The sequence below is a fragment of the Nyctereutes procyonoides genome, unplaced genomic scaffold (assembly GCF_905146905.1).
Source record: "Nyctereutes procyonoides isolate TBG_1078 unplaced genomic scaffold, NYPRO_anot_genome, whole genome shotgun sequence".
NCBI classification, from domain to species: Eukaryota; Metazoa; Chordata; class Mammalia; order Carnivora; family Canidae; genus Nyctereutes; species Nyctereutes procyonoides.
In genome coordinates, this window is record NW_026575024.1 from 16,122,003 (window position 1) to 16,142,584 (window position 20,582).

General features: G+C 42.2%; 1 protein-coding gene across 1 annotated transcript; it reads left to right on the plus strand.

The window, feature by feature from the left end:
- Window positions 1–6,764: 6,764 nt before the first annotated feature.
- Window positions 6,765–19,832, plus strand: OSER1 (oxidative stress responsive serine rich 1). The gene is made up of 4 exons (XM_055306798.1): window positions 6,765–6,890; window positions 10,867–10,983; window positions 14,482–14,595; window positions 18,600–19,832. The coding sequence occupies exons 2-4, from the start codon at window positions 10,907–10,909 to the stop codon at window positions 19,285–19,287; spliced, it is 879 nt and encodes a 292-aa protein (XP_055162773.1). The 5' UTR covers window positions 6,765–6,890; window positions 10,867–10,906; the 3' UTR covers window positions 19,288–19,832.
- Window positions 19,833–20,582: the final 750 nt, after the last annotated feature.

A 20,582-nucleotide genomic window follows, 5' to 3' on the forward strand; every position in this document is an offset into this window, starting at 1 on the left:
ACATTTACTGTTTCTGCCTGCCTGTTCCCTCTATCCCTTTTTTGGGTAATAGCAACCCATCTTTTCCTTTGGAGAAACACCCTACCGGGCCTCTGTAGTCTTGGTGAGAAGGGCAAAATGCCTGGCTCTCCAAGAGGTGGGCACATCCATCAGGCTAAAGAACATTTCTTGAGGTCAAACCTATACTTCTGTTGCAGGTAATTCATGATGCCTAGTAAGCCTGCAGTGCCCCAGCCATTTAGCAAATGGCCTTTGCTGCTTGGGAGCCATTGCTCAGTTCTGAGTCTGAAATTCAGAAGCTGCCTGGGAATTCCTGGCAATTGGTAGAGGCTCTGGTCTCCAGTCTGAGAAGGTCTGGTTGTTTAGCGTTGCTGTCTGTTGAGGGATCTTTCTGATATCCTTTCCAAGAGAAGCACAGATTTCTCTCGTGTCAGACACAGCATCATCCTGGAAGAGCATGTAAGACAAGAGGAGTGGGAGAGGTGAGGTCCCTGAGGACCAGCAGCTGGGCAGAGGAAGAGCAGCTGAGATCATGACCCTGGGTGCAGGGCTACAGAAGCCAGAAGGGGACTGGAGTTAAGGAGGTCATGTCCAGTGTCAGTGCTCAGAACTCAAGCAACAGAAGACTGAGAAAGAAGTCACTGGATTCAGCAACAAAGAAGTTACTTGTGACCTTGGCAAGAAGTGTTTCAGTGGGGATGGAAGTCAGACTGTGGTGGGCTGAAGAGAGAGAGAATTGAAGTAGTAGAGATACCATGGTTCTAACGGGGAGGAAAGGACAGGAGCTTTAGAGGGGATCTGGGGAGAAGAGGGCTTTTTGGGTTTGGGTTTTTTTCCCATTGCTTTTATTTTCTAAAGGATGTGAAAAGATATAGTATGTGTCTGCATGTATGGAAAAATGGAGTGAGTACGAGAACAAGGGCAAGATGAGAACCAAAGTGTTATCAGAGTAAGGACTGGTCTCAGAGAGAAGGGGCAGGAATGGCTGTGGAGATGGGCCAAGAGTAAAGGACCCATAATAAGACCTTATTTCCAAAGCCTTCCGAGGACACTGGTGCACCTTTCTCATGAAACCTTTCCTTTTTCCCTCAGGCAGAATCAGACATTCATGAATGTGTAAGCAGAGAATGAAGAAATACTTTAACAAATTAGAGCTAATTGTCAACGCTTAAGAGGGAAGATCGGTTAAGAGAACATGCAGGGCAAGGAAAGAATTCTTGGAGTTAGGCTGAGCCAGGAAACTATAATACAACACCTCCAATGTAGAATAAGTTGAAGATTTATCAAGACTTAACACAAATTTAAAAACTCAACGCAGGCATTGTGAACTGGCAGATAAAGTATGAATGCCTGAGGCTTACCTCCACAGCCTTGGAGCAGGGGCTCTTTACATTTCTGGTCATTGTTTTACATGGGTAATACACTATAGATTTCAACGGGCAGAACAGGAGGTCCAGGCTGCCCCCACCCAACCCCGCAGATACCCCAATGGGGCTGCCCCACAGATCTCTCATTTAGAGGAACCTCCCTGCAGGCAGACAGTGAGAGCAGCCTTCAGCCGCACTGCCTTGGTCCAAATTCCGGCTGCACCAGTTACTAGCTGTGTGACCTCAGGCAAGTTACTGTGCTTCTCTTGTCAGTTTTCTCATCTGGAAAATGAAGATGATAATGGTATGCTCAGGAGACCATAGAGAGGATTAGACGGAGTTTGTTGACACACAGTAAGGGCTATAAAAGTATGAGCTTTTATTATTATCCTCCATTTAAATGTTGTTCTCCATCTGTTCCCTGCCAACTGGATTCAGTGGGGTGACATTAGAAATAGGCAATAATACCTAATCAGTGACTCAAATCAGAAAGCAGATTCTCACTGTCCACTTTCACTCACTGCTCATCCTGTTCGCATTTAATCTTTCCTTGAAGCCTGATGTCTTCCACTTTCAGTCTGCTACCTTGCTCTCCAGTCCTACGGGCCACCTGCTCTTTAGATCACTGCCTACTCAGGCCGGGATCACTGTGCTATCCAGGTTCTAACCCAGATAATTGTTCTAAAATAAAATGGTCATTTCTCTTCTCCTCCATAGTCCCCATGATTCTGAAAATACTACTGCCCCCCTCCTCCAGCCTCTAGGATGAAGACCCTTCATGATGGGATTCCTGCTATCACCTGCACTTCAAACTCCTTATGCCCAAAACTAAACTCCCCCCATTCCCCAAACTTACTGGCTTCCTGGGTTTCCCTCCCTAGTGAATGGTGCCACCTACTGGCCACTCACTCATTCAGGCCAGGCAGCTCTGACTAGCAAGCTCAGTCGAATCCGGCTGAACCAAGATGCTGTGGCCCCTTAGATGCCTCTCTCCGCTTCAGCCACCGTTTCAGTTCCAGCCTTCATTTACATTCATTCAAATGTCTTCAAACTAGACTCTCTTACATTCTCCTCCCTCCTCATCTACTTTCTAAGGGGCTGCCAGAGTGGTATAAATGGTCTCCTGGCACATCACTATTTTGCTTAAGAACAAAATGCAAGTTATTTAACAAGATTCTCTTCTTGAGTTCCCTTGGATTCTTTCCAGTCTCATCCTCGTCCCTTCCCACTTCCCACGTCAATGTCTGACTTTCAAAACCCAGTTTAGACAGAACCTCCTCCAGGAAGCTGTCTGAGACATCCCCCTGAGCCTCCAGACCAGACTAGGCAACACTTCTGGGTGTCCACATGACATCCTGTGCCTCTGCTTATACATAGCACTGGGAAATTCGCTAAATTTCTGTGGAAGGAAGAGTGAGGGTTGAGGACAAGCAAGGCAACCTGACACACTGCAGTCCCACAGCACAGGCCAGGATGCTGCTCTTTTCCCTATCCCAGATCTCTACAAGGACACCATGCATTTTCTCCCCACTACTGCACTGTAGGTATAATCAAGACAAAAAAAATGCTACTAGGACACAGCTGTCAATTATAAGACACAATGATTTTCTCACGGTGCTAAACTGTGGGAAATACTATCTAGGAGTCAATGAGAAAAGTAGTGATAAACAAAAGGGACAGTCTCTGCTCTCCTGTCACTTCTATCCTAGTGAAGGGCGTGGCAACGGAAAGATATTGTCAGGTAGTGGTAAGTGCTATAATGAAAAAGCCAGTTCAAGGGACACAGATGAAGAGGGCTTTTGGGGTAGCCAGGAAAGGCCCTGGTGGGGAACCCATATGAGCAGAAACTTGAAGAGGAGAGTTGTGCGTAAACAACGTTCCCAGCAGAGGGAATATCATATACAAAAGACCTAAGAGGAAAATCTGCCTGATAAGTTCAAGAACAGGCAAGTGCAGAACACAGTCCCACACCGTAGGCAGCAAATTTCCTCAAGCCCAGTGTATTTCCCAGGTGAAAGCAAGTATGCCTGATTTAGTTAGGGTGTGAAAAGGGAAGACAGGGATCCCTGGGTGGCTCAGCAGTTTAGTGCTTGCCTTCAGCCCAGGGCGTAATCCTGGGGTCCTGGGATGGAGCCTGCCCCCCCCCCTCGCTCTGTGTCTCTCATGAATAAATAAATAAAATCTTTTAAAAAAATTAAAAAAAAAAGGGAAGACAAGTTGAGGCTGAGAGAAGTGGCCTCAGTGACCAGGAAGGTGGGTGTGGAGTCAGATGGCCTAGATTTGAATCCCAATTCTGCCACTTACAAGCTGTGTAACCTTGGGTGAGTTATCTAACTTCTGATCCTTAGTTTACTCAGCTATAAAATGGACAAAATAAAAGCAACTGCTTTGCAAGTTGGTTACAAAAATTCAATGAGTCAGTCCTTGTAAATCAAGATACAAATGATCATTATCATCACCATCTTTTACTCCAAAGTCATTTTTATAATTGTATCAAGGTAAGGAATAACATATTTGAGACCTAGGAACATTTAAGACTACTATTCCAGATTACCAGCTGGTAGGATGGCAGCCACATTATTGGGAAAATAAAATTTTTTAAGGTTTTGAACTTGCCTTCTCCAAAGTTATTTTTGAAAATTTATTTATTTGAGAAAGAGAAGACACAGAGGGAGAGGGAGAAGCAGACTCCTCACTGAGGGGCTTGATTCCAGGACCCTGGGAACATGACCTGAGCCAAAGGCAGATGCTTAACTGAATGAGCCTCCAAGGCGACCCCAAAGTTATTTTTTATATCAGTTATCTTCCTATGTATATTGTGTTTGGAGTATAATTTTATGAAATTAAGTCTCCTCTATTCAGTTATGATACATGAAATAGGAAGTACTGAAGGAATTTTGTATACAGCTACCATAGCTGATTAAATATTACAACATGCAGTAAATTAATACCAAGTTAATTTCCTAAATATACAAATTCTGCATATAAGCTCGGGGCTTTTTTCCATGGTTGAAAGACCCCATGTTGCTAATACAGGAGGCATATCTAGCTTTTTATTCCCTCAGATGAAATGTTTTGTAGCTTTTCTATCTCATTCTGTCACAAGGTATCACACAATGAGCCAGGCCTGTGTGTGATGACTTGAAATTTCAGGCCACAGCAAGTGGTATGAGTTAAGAGACTTGGTAGGTATTCCCCAGAGGTTCTCACTTTCCAAATACTCCCTGAGTAATGAGCCACATTCTCGGAAAGCAGCTGACTTTATGATGGAGACGTGCTTACATGAAGCACTTAAAATTTTTTTGGTTAGTATTTAATGCCTTAATGGATGGAAATAAGATAGAATGAAGAATTCACCAAAACTGTGTTTAGTACCTACTAACCTCCAGGAACTGTTAGGATCTGGGGATTCGTTACTGATCTAGATATAAGCCTTGCCGTCAAGTATGTGGGAGTCTTATCTGAAGGCATATTTTTTTTTTGAAGGAGTATTTTCAAATGACAGCTTAAATACACATATTTAGTCTTGATGCAACTCACTTTGCAACTTCTGAGAAAAATAAAAGAACCATATTTTCCTCTTTTTTATTCTTTTCTAAAAGATGTTGGGAAATGGGCAGCAGTAGATGGACAGGCTTTTGAGACAGATTAAATCCTGACTCAGTCACTTACTAGCATTGACTGACAGGCCAGGGACAAGGGAGCTAGAACAAGTGATCTGGAATCCCAGGCTTCCTCATTTGTAAAATGTATGAAGTCACAAGAATATCAAATGAGAGAAGGTGCACACAGCTGCTGCATAGCAGAGGGTAGCCATTACTATTAGCATCATTAGATGCTAATGTTAGAATTATATTTAGAATTTCACAATTAATTTTTTTTCCATCCCCTGTCAGTTACTGAGCCTTTGGCACAAACAAGAAGAACTTAAAATGTTTTACCCAGGGCCCCCTACATGCTTTGTATTTTTTTTTAAGATTTTATTTATTTATTCATTCATGAGAGACACACACAGAGAAAGAGAGGCAGAGACACAGCAGAGGGAGAAGCAGGCTCCATGCAGAGAGCCCGACATGGGACTGGATTCCCGGTCTCCAGAATCTCACCCTGGGCTGAAGGCGGCACTAAACCGCTGGGCCACTGGGGTTGCCCTACCTGCTTTATTTTTAACAAGCTTATACTAGGACCTGTAGATTCCATTCCCAGGGATGGGTCAGGTATCCCAAGGTCTGGCTATAATTAAGTTAGACTAAACTATTCCCAGCAGCCTATCCAGTTAGATGACTACACCTGAGTATCAAGGAGTGGGAGTGGGAAGGCCCAGTTTTGGCTCAGGTAACAACCCTCACCCTACCTAATGTTGGGTCAGAACCAACTCTAGCCAATTCTATCGAGGGAAGCTATCTTCCTTTTGATGTCCTTCCCTGGCAGAAAGGTCCTGCAAGTCCCCTGTTGATCAAACCATGCGCATGTGTCTTCTCTCTCTTTCTCAAATAAATTTTCAAGCAGAACCAGTCCCGGGACGGAGGGAGGCTGCAACTGTGGCACCCATCACCCCTTCTCTGTCTCTCATCTGAACTGAGTCCTACAAATGCAAAGATCCCTTAAAATAACCTACTTAGGTGAACGGCTCTATAAACCTTGTTGCAAAATTAAGTGCGCACGTGCATTTCTCTGTCGAGTTCTCACTACATTTTCCAAGGAGTCCATGCCTGAAAAGAAAAAAAAAAAAAAAAAAAAACAGATTCGCTGATGAAGTCCAAGTTCCTCACTTAACAGTCGCAGAAACTGTGGCCCAGACAGGTGAAGAGCAGTCGTCTCGGATCAAACAGGGGCATTACAGCCGTTCCGATTCCGGCCTCACGGTGATGGCCCTGGCCGTGTCTCCTACCTCTCCGCTCCTCTGCAAGGCCAGGACACGAGGGCCTGCGTCCGAGCGCTGGAGATGTCGCCGGTCGCCCGGTTCCTTGGCACCAAGGAGGGCCGGGCCACGAGCTGAGCGGGGCTGCAGCCTCGCCGAGATTCTCCCACTCCGGCCGCGGAATGTCCGTTGCCATAGCGACTCCAGGACCAGCACCAGGCCCCGGGAGACCCTGGGAAGCGCGGCGGCTGGACGACGGCGAAGGACAGCGCCTACTCACTCACCTGACACAGAGGAAGCGGGCACGCCCCAAACCCCGGTCCCGAGCGAACCCACGGAGGACCGAAGACCCAGCGACGAGAATAACAGGAAATGACGTGAGCGCACGTGCTTCCGAGAGGGGCGGGTACAAGGCGTTGGAGAGGCACGGCCGGCGCCCCGCGCCTGCGCAGCCACCGCCTGCCGCGCTGCCGAGTCACGGGGGGGGAGGAGCGTGAGCGGGGGGCGGGGCGCGTGCTGAGTGACGCAGGCGCAGTGCGACCTCGGAGGCGCGGGCTGGCCCCCTCCGCGGGTTTGGATCCGGGTCAGTCAGGCGCCGCGATCCCGGAGAGACGATCTGAGCAGACGGGACTGGATCCCCGGGGCGCCCCAGCAGCGAGGAGGTGAGTGCCTTGACGTTACGGGGAGGGGTTCCGGCCTGGCGGCGGCGGCTTCCCACACTCCCGCCCGCCTCTCGTCGCGTAGTCCCCCGGCGCTGACTGCCTGGGCCGGGCCGGGCCTGGGCCTCTCCGCACCCCCTGGGCAGCCGCGGCCCGGCCCGGCTCGGCTCGGCCCGGCCCGGGCTCGGCTCTGTCTCCCCTTCCCGCGGCCCGCCCCTCCGCCCGCTCCCGCCCGCTCCCGCCCGCTCCCGCCCGCCTGTAGCTTCCCCTTTTCGCCTTCCTTGGCCGCCCTTTGCCCCTTCCCGCTCTTTCCCGCTGTTGCCGAGCCCCAGCCTCGTTGGCTGCCTCTTGGGCTCCGCTCCCGCCTCCTCCTGCATCCAGCCTCTCCTCCCGGCGGAGGGAGCATCCAGCAGGGGCACCTTTCCAGTCGGAGACCCCGGGCTAGGAGAGCTGGGGCCTTAGCTCTCCACTCCCCGACCCGCCCCCGACCCCCCAGATCCTGACCTTTCCCCCCTCGTCTCGTTGAATCGCGACCGCTCCAGATTCTGGGTTGGGCGGGGCCGGGGGGGGGCTCGGAATTAACATTGAGCTTTAGCTCTGCCCTGGAGAGGGTGGGGGGGAGAGAGTGTGCAGAGAGACGGGAGTGTGTTTTTGTCCTGCGGGGGCGCCGATAGTTTTCACCTTAGACTTGTTTGTGTCTTGGGCGGGGGGGGGGGGGGGGTTGCAGGACAGGGTTTTCTTTCCCGCACTCCGCGCTTCCTGCGAGGCCGGGAAAGTTTCTAGAGCTTTAACATTGCGATGACACGCTTACCGCGGGGATCCTTTACTGATCGATCTCACGTCTTCTCGGGTTCCTGGAAATTTAGCCCTAGATTTGAGGTTAAAAGAGGTCGTGATTAAAACTACCGAGATATGTGTATGAGGTGGTGACGCATTGCTATTCGCTGAAAGTCAGAGAAAACCAGGAATTTGCCCTTTTTGATGGAGGAACTTAGAATTTTACTTGTCATTTTTGAAAGGTTAGGAAAATCTTTGCAAAGTTAAAATCGCTCCCTTGTGATTTAACTTTAAAAAAAAAAGTATCTTACAGTAGGCCTTTAAACTTCGATCTCTTTGGGGACTGCTCCTTTTTCAAGAAGTTAGTGCAGTGAAACGGCAAGAGATGTCTCCACTAATGTAATATTAATGAAAAAGACAAACCAGTTGTATGTTCCCGGAGTTATACAGCTTTCGATTTGAGTGAATGGGAAGGTAGGAATACGGAGGAGCATAATAAGCCTTTTATAATTACAGACATGCTCTGATTTAGCTCTTAAGGTTACACCTAAGATTTGCCTTTGCTCTGGGTTAATAGAATAGGGGAAAGGTGCGTAATCAGAATATTGGAAGTCTGAAAATAGTTTAGACAGAACTTCATTCCTGAAGTTTTAGTCTGTAGCCAGTTTTTATTTTGGTCTTTTTTTTAAGATTTTATTTATTTATTCATGAGAGGGAAAGAGAGATATATATATAGAGAGAGAGAGGCAGAGATACAGGCAGAAGGAAAAGCAGGCTCCATGCAGGGAGCCCGATGTGGGACTCGATCCTGTGACTCCAGGATCATGCTCTGGGTTGAAGGCAGTGCTAAACCGCTGAGCCACCCAGGCTGCCCTGGTCTATTTTGGTTTTCAAATAATAGATCTTTTAGTATGTCAACAAGAATGCTAAGTTTGTATTAACATCTAGAGGTCACCTGCAGTGCAATTAAGTTAGCACTATATAATTAAAAATCTGGGTGCAAAGCTTTTTTAGCTCAATGTTAGGGCAGGAATGAGATTCTAATCCTTACAGGAATAGGGTTCACAGCTCTGGTCTCTGTCAGGTTTATCCTTCTATCCCTAACATCCAGTCTAGTGCTAAAGCACATGGTAGGAATTCTGTAAATATTTGTGGATGGAATAAATTTCTGCCTATAGAATTCAGCACTGTATATTTAGATGTGATGTGTACTGAGTTCCAGAGTCCTGGAAGAGGGTTTGTTTGGGGTCTTCAGGGATGGGAAGACTGTCTTCAGATTGTTTAACTCTGTAAAGGCCAATAGTCTGAGAATTTGACTGGTCATAAAGTAATTGAGGAAAACTGTAAGCCAAACTTTAATTTAGTTCTACCAGCGGGAAGAATTTGTTTACAATATCCAGTAGTGCTCTTTTAGTACTGTGGAGCTTCAAAAACATTAGGATATGTCATCTTTGCCCACCTCTCTCCCCAGATACATAGAACATGAATGTGTATCTGGGGGAGAATCCTCTTCTAAATCCAAAAGAATTAGAAACCAGTGAAATATGGAATTGATAATGTTTCCTCAAGTTCATGTACTGATTAAATAAACCAGCAAAATATATGTGGGGAATGTGTTCAAATTTTTTGATTTAAGAAGTTGCAGTAAAAGCTAGCTGAATTCTTTGGACACTGTTTTCAGTCTTCACCAGAGAGATCTGCCTAAAATACCTACTTCTATATGTAAGTAAATAAATGAATGAAACAGTCTTTTAATTCCTTGCTGCTTTATTCTGCCATTGGTACTATATGATTATATCAAACATATTATGACACCCTGACCTTTGGAATATTAGAGGTCTCACAATAACCTCAGACTCTCTCCTGAGAAATGAGCAGGTGAGGAATCAGAAGTTACAAGGGTCCACCCAGAGGCACTGCTCCTTCTGAGAGTGCCTTTGGTGGGGGGTGGGGGGAGGGGGTTGCATGGGGTTAGCAAGTTAGAAATAAGGAAGAGGTAAAGTTAATAATCCTTTACTTCACAAATCCACCAACCTCTATTTTTTGTTTTACCTTTTTTCTTTCTGATTCCCTGTGGTATGTTCATAGATACTAATTTGTTTATTTTTTGTTCAGATTTGATGTTAACTAATTTATTACCTTAGTGAAAAAAATCAGGAAACTAGATTTCAAAGGATTTATTAACAGACTTTTCTGTTGTGTCTTTTATTGCTTTGATTGGCCCCGTTCCCCTTTTGTTTAAATGTAAAAATCAAGGTGGAAGAATGGAGAAGTTTTCATTAATCAAACTGGTTGACTAAGTGGAGATCATTTAAAGGTGCATCTACAGAAAAATAATTTATGTATATTTTTTACTTTCCACCTTTTTCTTTTGGCAAAGTTCTGTATATCTTTTTCAGCTGCAAGCATAGTTCATTTATTTTCTATCTTATGTAATAATTAAAATAATTCAAAGCTTAAAAAATGAAGGTATTAATCTTACTGGTAAAAGTGTGGAATAAACAGTAATTATTGAAACATATTTGTAATCCTGCTCTAACAATGATAACATTGATATTTGAGTGTGAATATTTATGTAAATATGAATATTGAGATCTAGGTCAGAATTGCTTTGGAGAAATGCTACCCTGTGTCATAAAGTTATACTTAACCGGACTTGTTAGGGTTAGACCAATAGTATCATTTTAAAGGATCAGAGTGCTGTAGGTTGAGCTTTTTCTTTTATTTCTGGTGCACAGATCATTTGTAGATTTCTAGACCTCTACAACTGGACATTTTTACCCCGTGTTAAAAAATATACTTAATCATGGATTTCAGGTGATCTCGTTTTTAAAGTTGTGTAAAGGATATTGGCATTAAATATTTGGACAGTTTAAATTCTATCATAATAATTGAGTAAGATGCAGAATTGTTGAATCATTATGTTGTACATTTGAAACTAATATAACATGTCAACTATACTTCAATAAAAAAATCTGTTATAATAAATACATGTTTCTGTATCATTTCATTTGTCTTTTCTTAAGAAGTAAAATCTACAGTTCCCAACTGTCAACACTGAAACTTCCTTTTAGAAACAGAAACTTACTTTTTCCCGCCTAATAAGTAGTACTAGTATCAGGAATATAGATTTTAACGAAAGGAATACTTTTGAACCTACCTGCTTTCACTTTTCTCATTTTATTTTTATTTTATTTTTTAGTATTAACGGCAACATCCATAGTAGTGTAAAAACTTTCATAATGAAATCCGAAGCCAAGGATGGAGAGGAGGAGAGTCTACAAACTGCTTTCAAGAAATTAAGAGTGGATGCATCAGGGTAATTAAATATGTAATATATTATTTGCAAATTGTTTAGTAGACCTAAATAGCCTTTTCACTGAGGAAAGTCTCATTCTTTTATAAGATTTCTCATTATTTGTGGAAGATAAAAATGTTAGTAGTGTGACATTCTACCAAATTTTGCACAGCATTTTATTTATAAAAGAAACTCTTAATCGTAAATTTTGAAAAGTAGCAGCTCCTTTGTACTTTAAGTTGGGTGTTTTGGTTTCCCTTAGTTTTGAGGAGGGTTCCCCACCTCGCTCTTTAATCAAAATTACCAAGCAGTGTCCCATCAGGAATTTCCTCATACATCTCTAGGGAATCACAGTGTTTTTTCCTTAAAGTGAATTGGCTCCACAGAAATCAGCAGACATTTTCGATTTCATATGCTCTGATTGCTGAGTCTATCACTATGGAAACCTCTATTCATTAGGGTTCTGTCACTGAGATCAATAATCTTGAACCCTTTAGCCAAACTAATTAGAGCACCTGCAGACCAGCTGCTGTCTGAATGTTAATATTTTGCCCTTTGCAAAATGTTCTGTGCAGGACTCTTTTCATTCCCATTCTTCACCCCAGGACAGAAGAAATCTCAAATCTTGGTAGATGTAGGAATATTTCTTTTCATGATTGGAAACTAAACCCTAGAAGCTCAGAGTAGAACACTTCACAGCAACTTATAATCACTGAGGTTTATTACTCACTTACTATGCCCTAAACACTGGCTTAAGTACCTGTACACATTATTTAATCCTCACTACCAACTGGGAAGATAGATACTATTGTTATTGTGATTTATAGATGAGCTACACATGAATTAAGTCATTTGCTAAAGGTCACATTGGTGAGAAGTGGTAGTTAGTATTTGAACCTGGACAATTTTTCTCCAGAACTTGTGCTCTTAACCATTCCTTTATATGATAACTTGATGACAACATCAGTTGTACACAGTACCTGGCACATAGTAAAAATTAAATAGTTGTTATAGCAGTTTGCTTATTGCTAGTACTATTTTAATTTTTTTGGCCTACCAGTTGAGAAGATTTATACTAATAGATTTGCATAAGAACTGTTAATGGTGCGGGCAGCCCTGGTGGTGCAGCAGTTTAGTGCCACCTGCAGCCAGGGGTGCGATCCTGGAGACCCCCAGATCAAGTCCCACATCGGGCTCATGGCATGGAGCCTGCTTCTCTCTCTGCCTGTGTCTCTGCCTCTCTCTCTCTCCCTGTGTCTCAATAAATAAATAAAATCTTTAGAAAAAAAAAAACTGTTAATGGTGCTCACATTTGCTTCCATGATTTCAGATAAGTATCTTTCTCTTCCCAGTGGCTTCTGTTATGGTCATCTTGCCATTTAAATTGATTATTACTTTTTAAGGCATTTTAGGAAATAAAAACAAAGAAGAAAAATAGATCTAGATTATGGTCATGTTCCATTTTGAGTTCTAGTAGAGAAATGATTTTTTTTTTATTTTTTATTTTTATTTTTTTTATTTTTTAAAAATTATTTATTTATTTATTTACGATAGTCATACAGAGAGAGAGAGGCAGAGACACAGGCAGAGGGAGAAGCAGGCTACATGCACCAGGAGCCCGACGTGGGACTCGATCCCGGGTCTCCAGGATCGCGCCCTGGGCCAAAGGCAGGAGCCAAACCGCTGCGCCACCCAGGGATCCCTGATTTTTTTTTTTTAATCAGGAAAATGCTAGGAATGTGTATACATACACACATATACATTTAAATCTCTTAATATGTAAATTCACCTGAGTAACTCTTCATATACAGATTTCTTTCCTGGTGTTTTAAGAAGTTAGAACATAAAATTAAGCTATTCCGGTACCTCTAAAAAGTACCTGGAACATTAAAAACAACAACTAATCCCCCTCCCCGCTTTTTTAAAAAGATTTTTATTTCGTTGAGAGAGAGAACAAGTGGGAGGAGGGGCAGAGGGAGAAGCCAGCTCCCTGAAGAGCAGGGAGCCCCATGTGGGACTGGATCCCAGGGTCCTGGGATCGTGACCTGAGCTGAAGGCAGCCTTTTAACTGACTGAGCCACCCAGGCCCCACCCCCACCCCCCCAAAAAAAACCAAACCTCTGAAGATACTTGTACAACCTATGATCAGATATTGCATTTTTGTAGTATGTGATCTGCCTAGAGTAAAATTATAGAAAGGAAAGGAACAGTGGAGAACATTTGAGAAAACCAAATACTTGTAGAAGTGAGTCATTACCATGACTAAGCAGAATTAAGACTTGTGTAATGTATCATATGTTTCTAGTTGTTGCATATTGTTGCTGATTTACAAACAGGGACATCTGAGGTACTGACTCATAAACTAAGCCTTGCCAGGAATTTAGCATGATCCTGTTCAACAGGTTTTGATTCCCAGTGGTATTTGTCTTATCAGGATAAATCTCTATGTATTTATTAGAAAACAATAAATCCTTTTTATCTGATTATAAAATAATAATGCTTCTTAAAGAAAAATTCACAGAAAAAAGAAGTAAAAATCACAATTTACCATAACTGCTGTTAACATCTAGACCATCTGTACATAACACCATACAAATTTTTTTTACATGGTTGAGATCATGATATATATATGGTTGTTATATATCTCCTACTGTTTTAATGTTATATGCATTCTCTCTTGTGTCAACAAAGGTCTTTATATACTTAATTAAAAAAATTCCTAGTATTCCTTTGAACAGATGTGTCATTTATATAATGTAGTATTTTCTATTTTCTACTGGGCATTTAGGTTATTCTTATTTTTATTTTAAATTATATTTCAGTGAGCATCTTTTTACTTCGTAGATTGTTTCTGTCTAAAGGATTGTTAATACTGCAGCATGTATAGTATAGGAGGAACCCAGTGTGTGTGTATATATGTGTGTATATTGAAAAGGTCTGGAAGGATTTATACCAAAATGTTACTGTTGTAAATCTCTGGGTTGTGAGACTATATTCTTTTTTCTCAATTTTTTTCTTCTTCTTTACTGGGAACCCATATTACTTCTGCAATTTTAAATTGCAAAGATTTAACTCTCACTAATATTTTAAGTTTATTAGTTGTCAAAAATACTTATTTTCAAGAAGTTAGAGTGAATCTCCTGAAGTTTTTGCTCCTCAGCTTAGTTCTCATTGCTCTGATTTGCCCACATAAAATATACTTATTTTATAAGTGTCATTAGTGTTCTCTGTGGGCAAAAGACCTTATCTGCCCCAGATAAACAGCCTAAAAATCTATTTATATCCTGCTGCTGGTCATACTTAAGAATTACTCTTTGGCTTATGATTCTGCAACCATGGGCTTTTAGGGATTCCCCTAAATTTGGTTTCAGAGGAAAATATAGTCTAAAAGGTGAGCAATTTTTTGAGAAACCCAAACAACAAAGAAAGGCATTAATATAAGTTGTATTTGAGTTGGTGAGAGCAGTAAGTCCTCCTCCTTTCAGTTTTCTTTAAGCAGTATGCTGTTGTTTTCTTCAGGTCCATAGCATCTCTGTCCGTTGGAGAAGGCACAAATGTCAGAGCATCAGTCAGAACAGCAGCAGATGATACCAAACCGAAAACCACATGTGCATCTAAAGACAGTTGGCATGGGTAAGAGCTTTCTTACTGCAGGTGGTTTTTATCCCAATACTCTATAAATTACTATTGGACTTTCCTGAGTATCCAGAAAAGAGTTTGTTAGGTATGGAACCCAAAATCCAGTGATTAGAGATGAACCATTCTTCTCAATTGAGAATTTGCCGAGACTTGCTATATGGCTTGGTTTGTAGTCAATTTTTATAAATATCCTAGGTGTGTTTGAGAAGCATGGTCTTCTGTAATCATTCTTGGGTTTCTTTCATGTCCATTAAATGAGACTTTTAAATGTTTTATTTAAATCTTTTTTTTCAATCTATCAATAATTCCCCATGGTAGTGAATTTGTTTTCCCCTTAAGTTCTGTATTTTTGTTTTATGTATTTGAACCCATTTTGTTAGGTTTATTACGTCCAGGTTCATACCAGTTTAGAACATTTTCTTCCTGATGATTGGAGATTTTTAATGACATAAGTGACATTCTTAATTCCTCATAATGGCTGTTGTCTGAAAGTCTTATTTTTTCCAGAATTAATATAGTTAATCCAGTCATCTTTTGGTTGGTATTTGCCTGTTATATCATTTTTTGTCTTTTATTTTCAACCATTGTGTGTGTTTTAAAATTTTAGATGTCTCTCATAAATATATATGGCTTGTTTTGTTTTATTCATTCCGATAACCTTTTTTTTTTTAAAAAAGGTTCAGTGCATTTCAGTGCTGAAATTCACGTTCAGTGCTGAGTTCAGTGCATTTACATTTTTTTTGATTATTGGTTGATATATTTAGACTTGTTTCTGCCATTTTACTTTATGCTGTTCTGCTTCTTTGTTTTTTTGTTTTTTTATTCTTTGACCTTCCCTCTTCTCTCCTCCTTGTAAAAACTTGTTTGAGATGGGTGTGTTTTTTTCCCCTTACCTCTTCCTTCTTCTGGTTTGGAAATTATATGCTGTGTTTCTATTCTTCTGGTAGTTAGCCTTGAAATTCCACGGTACATGCTTATTAACAAAGACAAAAGTTATTGCAGTGGCCCTTGAACAACAGAATGGTTAGGGGGTCAGTGTCTGTGTAGGTCAAAAATCCATGTATAACTTTTTACTTCTCAAATTTTACCACTAGCAGCCCACTTTTGACCAGAAGTCTTACAGATAACAAAGAGTCAACACATATTTTGTATGTTTTATGTATCATACAGTGTATTCTTACAATAAGATAGAGAAGAGAAAATTTTGTTAAGAAAATTATGAGGAAGAAAAAATACATTTACAGGGACACCTGGGTGGCTCAGCGGTTGAGTGTCTGCCTTTGGCTTAGGGTGTGATCCCAGGGTTCTGGGATCAAGTCCCACATCGGGCTCCCTGCATGGAGCCTGCTTGCTTCTCCCTTTGCCTGTGTCTCTGCCTCTCTTTCTCTGTGTCTCTCATGATAAAATGAAATCTTTAAAAGAAAAAAAAGAAAAAAATACATTTACAAATACTATAGAAAATCCACTTGTAAGCAGACCCACATAGTTCAAACCTGTTTTGTTCAAGCATCAGCTATATTTTAACCCTCCTCCTTATAGTCTTTTTAACTCTGACCTAACTTTCATGTGTAGCTGCATCTCATATAGATCCATATAGAATGCCTTGCCTCAAAAAAACAAAACAACAACAAAAAAATGCCTTGCCTCTCTTTCTAAAGTGCTTTCTTCAGAAATTCCTTTAGCAAAAATCTGTTGTTAGTAAATAGGGCCTCTTGTTAGATGCCTCATGGAATAAATTTGAACGTTGCCCCCTTCTTATATAACATCATGTTCTATTGGTAAATATTCTTTAATTTATCTGAAAATGTCTTTGTTTCTTTTTTTTTTTATTTTTATTTATTTATGATAGTCACAGAGAGAGAGAGAGAGAGAGAGGCAGAGACATAGGCAGAGGGAGAAGCAGGCTCCACGCACCGGGAGCCCGACGCGGGATTCGATCCCGGGTCTCCAGGATCGCGCCCTGGGCCAAAGGCAGGCGCTAAACCACTGCGCCACCCAGGGATCCCTGAAAATGTCTTTGTTTCATCCTTGTTCTTGAAAGATTTGATATGCCTGAAGTCATAGTTCTAGATTGGGTTATTTTCTCATAGCCCTGGAAGCTCTTCGTTGTCTTCTGGCTTCATTATCAATGTTGAAAAGTCCACCTTCAACATTACTGTTCTTGTTCTTGGGAATAATCTTTCGGTCTCTGGCTGCTTCTGGATGTTCCAGTTTGGGAGAATCTACAGTTTTGCTACAATGGGTCTAGATGTGGATTGCTCTTTATTTGTTCTGTTTCAGAGTGCTGCCTATATCTGTGGATCACTTTCATCAATTCAGAAAATTTCTCAGCCATTATCTCTTCAGAAATCACCTGTTTTTCATGCTCTACAGTCTCTATATTCTTTCCTTTGGAAACTCCAGATTTCTTATTGTCTTACATCTCTCTTTAACTTCTTTTATATTTTTCCAGTTCTCCTCTATGTTTTCTGTACTACCTTTTAGGTCAGGGATAGGCAAACTTTTTTTGTCAAGGGCCAGATAGTAAATATTTTATTTTATTTTTTTAAGATTTTATTTATTTATTCATGAGGGAGAGAGAGAGAGGCAGAGACACAGGCAGAGGGAGAAGCAGGCTCCATGCAGGGAGCCCCATGTGGGACTTGATCCCTGGGCGGAAGGCAGGAGCTAAACCGCTGAGCCACCCAGGGATCCCCTAAATATTTTAGGCTCTGAAGGCCAAGAGGTGAGATTCAGTTATGTATGTATGTAAGTGAGAAAGTTCCTGCCCTGCCCCATTTCCTGATGCATATCACCTGGCTGCTGGATACACTCTGTGTTCAATTGCTTAGTTTCAGGATGAAATGAGTAGCCTGGTGGGATGTGGGGAAGGGTGGTAGTACCAGAATTGGTTTTACCCTGTGCCCCAGTGGCACCCAGATTCTAGCATCCCCTTCTTTCTTCAGAGAGCCCAGCACAAGCCAGACTCTTGAACTGAGATTCCACTTCTCAGGTGCCAGCAATTGCTGACAGCGAACCCCAATATGTAGATAGTAGCCAGCGTGAGACCTTGGCAGTGGTGTGACACATGAGCTGGCCAGAAAAAAGGCAGGTGCAGGAAGTAGGGAACAGGGTAAAGGGAGATACCCCACCTGGTCTCTGGCTCACAGTGCCAGCCCATAGGAGCAGAGTCTGCAGGCTGAATAAAAACAGCTAGGGGGCCAGTTTAGACCCACAGACTACAGTTGGCTGAACTTTATTGCAAATAATTCAGATTTATTTTCCAGTTCAGTAGTCTGTGTATTGTGCTGCTTGGCCCATCCATTTAATTTAATTTCAAATACAGTTTTTTTATTTTTTAAAGTTCTTTTGGGTTCTGTTTTCAGTTTTGCTTGGCAGTTTTGATTCTCTATTGTTTTTCCTTTGCTCAGCTCTTTTATTTATTTAAATATTTCATTAAAAGTTATGTAGAGTGTGTGGTAACTCCCAGTATCTGAAAACTTGAGGGAGTTGAAATCTGTTCGTCAACTGCAACCAGTGATAGAAATGAATCCTAAATCTGTTGCTCTGTGTGGTAATCATGATATAGTGGCCATTCGCATCATCAGCCTCACACAATGGTATGGAAGCTGCTATGTTCAGAGGGTAGAGCACAACAGTTGGGTTACAGCGTCAAGTGCTTTGTGGCGGGTGGCGGGAGTGGGGGTGGTTTCCAGACTCAGTGGCCAAAGGTTCCCAGGCCAAGGTTTGCAGAAGTGTTCTGCACACGTTTGGCCCGAGCAATGCAATTAAAAACAACCCTTTACCTCTCCCATTCTTTAGGTTGTTAATAAGGAGATGTTGAAGTTTTTGAGAGGTAGACTTAGGCAGCTTGAAAACAGAGGTAGGCACATCTCTTTGGGGAAAACTTACTTAGGACCTCAGACTTAGGAGAGGAAGTAAATCTCCAGCTATCATAAAGAATCTGTTTAGGAGACCTGCATGTCCCAACATCTTTTTGTGCACTGTTTTCCTTTTAGGTCTACAAGGAAGTCTTCACGAGGAGCAGTGAGAACCCAGCGTCGTCGACGTTCTAAGTCTCCTGTCCTTCATCCTCCAAAGTTTATACATTGCAGTACAATAGCTGCTTCTTCCAGCAGCCAGCTCAAGCACAAAAGCCAGACTGACTCCCCTGATGGCAGCAGTGGGCTGGGAATTTCCACCCCTAAAGAGTTCAATGCAGGAGAATGCTCTACTTCTCTCGATACTAATCACACAGGGGCAGTTGTTGAGCCTTTGAGAACTTCGGTTCCCAGGCTCCCATCAGAGAGTAAGAAGGAAGACTCCTCTGTTGCTACTCAAGTCTCCCAAGCAAGTCTCAAGGCCAATGATCTCTCTGACTTTCAAGCGGTTTCCAGGCTAAACCAGGGCAAGCCATGTGCATGCATAGGCAAGGAGTGCCAGTGTAAGAGATGGCATGATATGGAAGTGTATTCCTTTTCAGGCCTGCAGAGTGTCCCTCCCTTGGCCCCAGAACGAAGATCCATGCTTGAGGACTACTCTCAGTCACTGCACACCAGAACTCTCTCTGGCTCCCCCCGCTCCTGTTCTGAGCAAGCTCGAGTCTATGTGGATGATGTGACCATTGAGGACCTGTCAGGCTACATGGAATATTACTTGTATATTCCCAAGAAAATGTCCCACATGGCAGAAATGATGTACACCTGATAGTAAGAAGCTAATTAATATGCTTTAAACCAATGAAAGGTTGTCAGAGAGATTTAGTTAATGGCAGACCTTGCGGCCACGTTGTTTGAGAAGACGTCTCCTTCTGCTCACTGTGCTTGCAATAAAAACTTTTCTTGGCATCTCCGTTCATCTTCTTCCTTTAAACTTACTCCCTGCTCTTACTCCCTGTTCTTACATACGCACCGAGGCGAGCAGATCAAAGGAAAATCCCTCTCATTTAGAAGTTTCTGGGAGATGAAGAAACCGTAATAACTTGACTGGTAGCAGTGGGTCATATGGTAAAAGCCTTTGTAAAGCAGTGCATTTTTCAGATCTGTTTAAGAATTTGTTGGCCAAGGAAAAGGAAACGTTTTGTAACTGGACTGAACACTTGTCATGCTGTAGTTGCCGGCCCAGGATCTTAGAAGTTATAGGACTGATTTAACACAACTTTATTGTGTCTTTCAGGGTTTCTTATGTTATTGTTAAGCCAGAGATCTAAGGTTTAGATTCAATATGAATAAACTAGCTGGCCTGCCCTCTATTGTTTGAGAGAATCATTAATTATCCCCAAATAAACCCCTGCTGGGGCTTGGTATGTGAAGGCGTGTGACATGAAGTTTCTCAGGTAAGAAGCAGCTTGGAGCAGACTGCTTCAGTTGGAAGGAGGGGTGTAATATTTGAAACAAGTACACATCTTCTCCATCTCCAGTATTATATGTGGTATGTTTCAGTTAGTTGTAGATCTTGTATCTCCGTTTCCAATGTTCCTGATGGATGTTATCTCCTTGCACTCCCCTCCTGCCCCAGGAACCCCAGAACAGAATTTTATACCTGCTATATCCTGTATTTCTAGTTGGCCATCCCAAAATTCCCTCCAAAGTTTGGTTAAAAAAAAAACAAACTCAGTTTCAACTAGAGGATGAATCCCTATCTTTTTTTAGGTGGCTCCAAAGTGATTTTTACATATACCACATAATGTTTTATTTCAGACTATCCTATCAAATCCAGTGAAAATTTGTCCAGCCATTTTAACACCATGTTAACAGAAAGTTTATTTAACTTAGATTACAAAATAAGTTTTATTCTTTACTAAAACATCCACTGACTGGAGTTGGTTCATGACAGTGGGGTCTGGGCTTCACACCTAACGTGATTTGTACTTGGGAGAGGTGGGGCGGGTATTCTCTGGAAAAGCCCTAAACCTCTGCATGTTACTAGTTTAGAATGGATTTAGTGACATGTGAAGGCTGTGGTTTGAGCAAGGGAGCATAATCCTTGCCATCACAGCACTG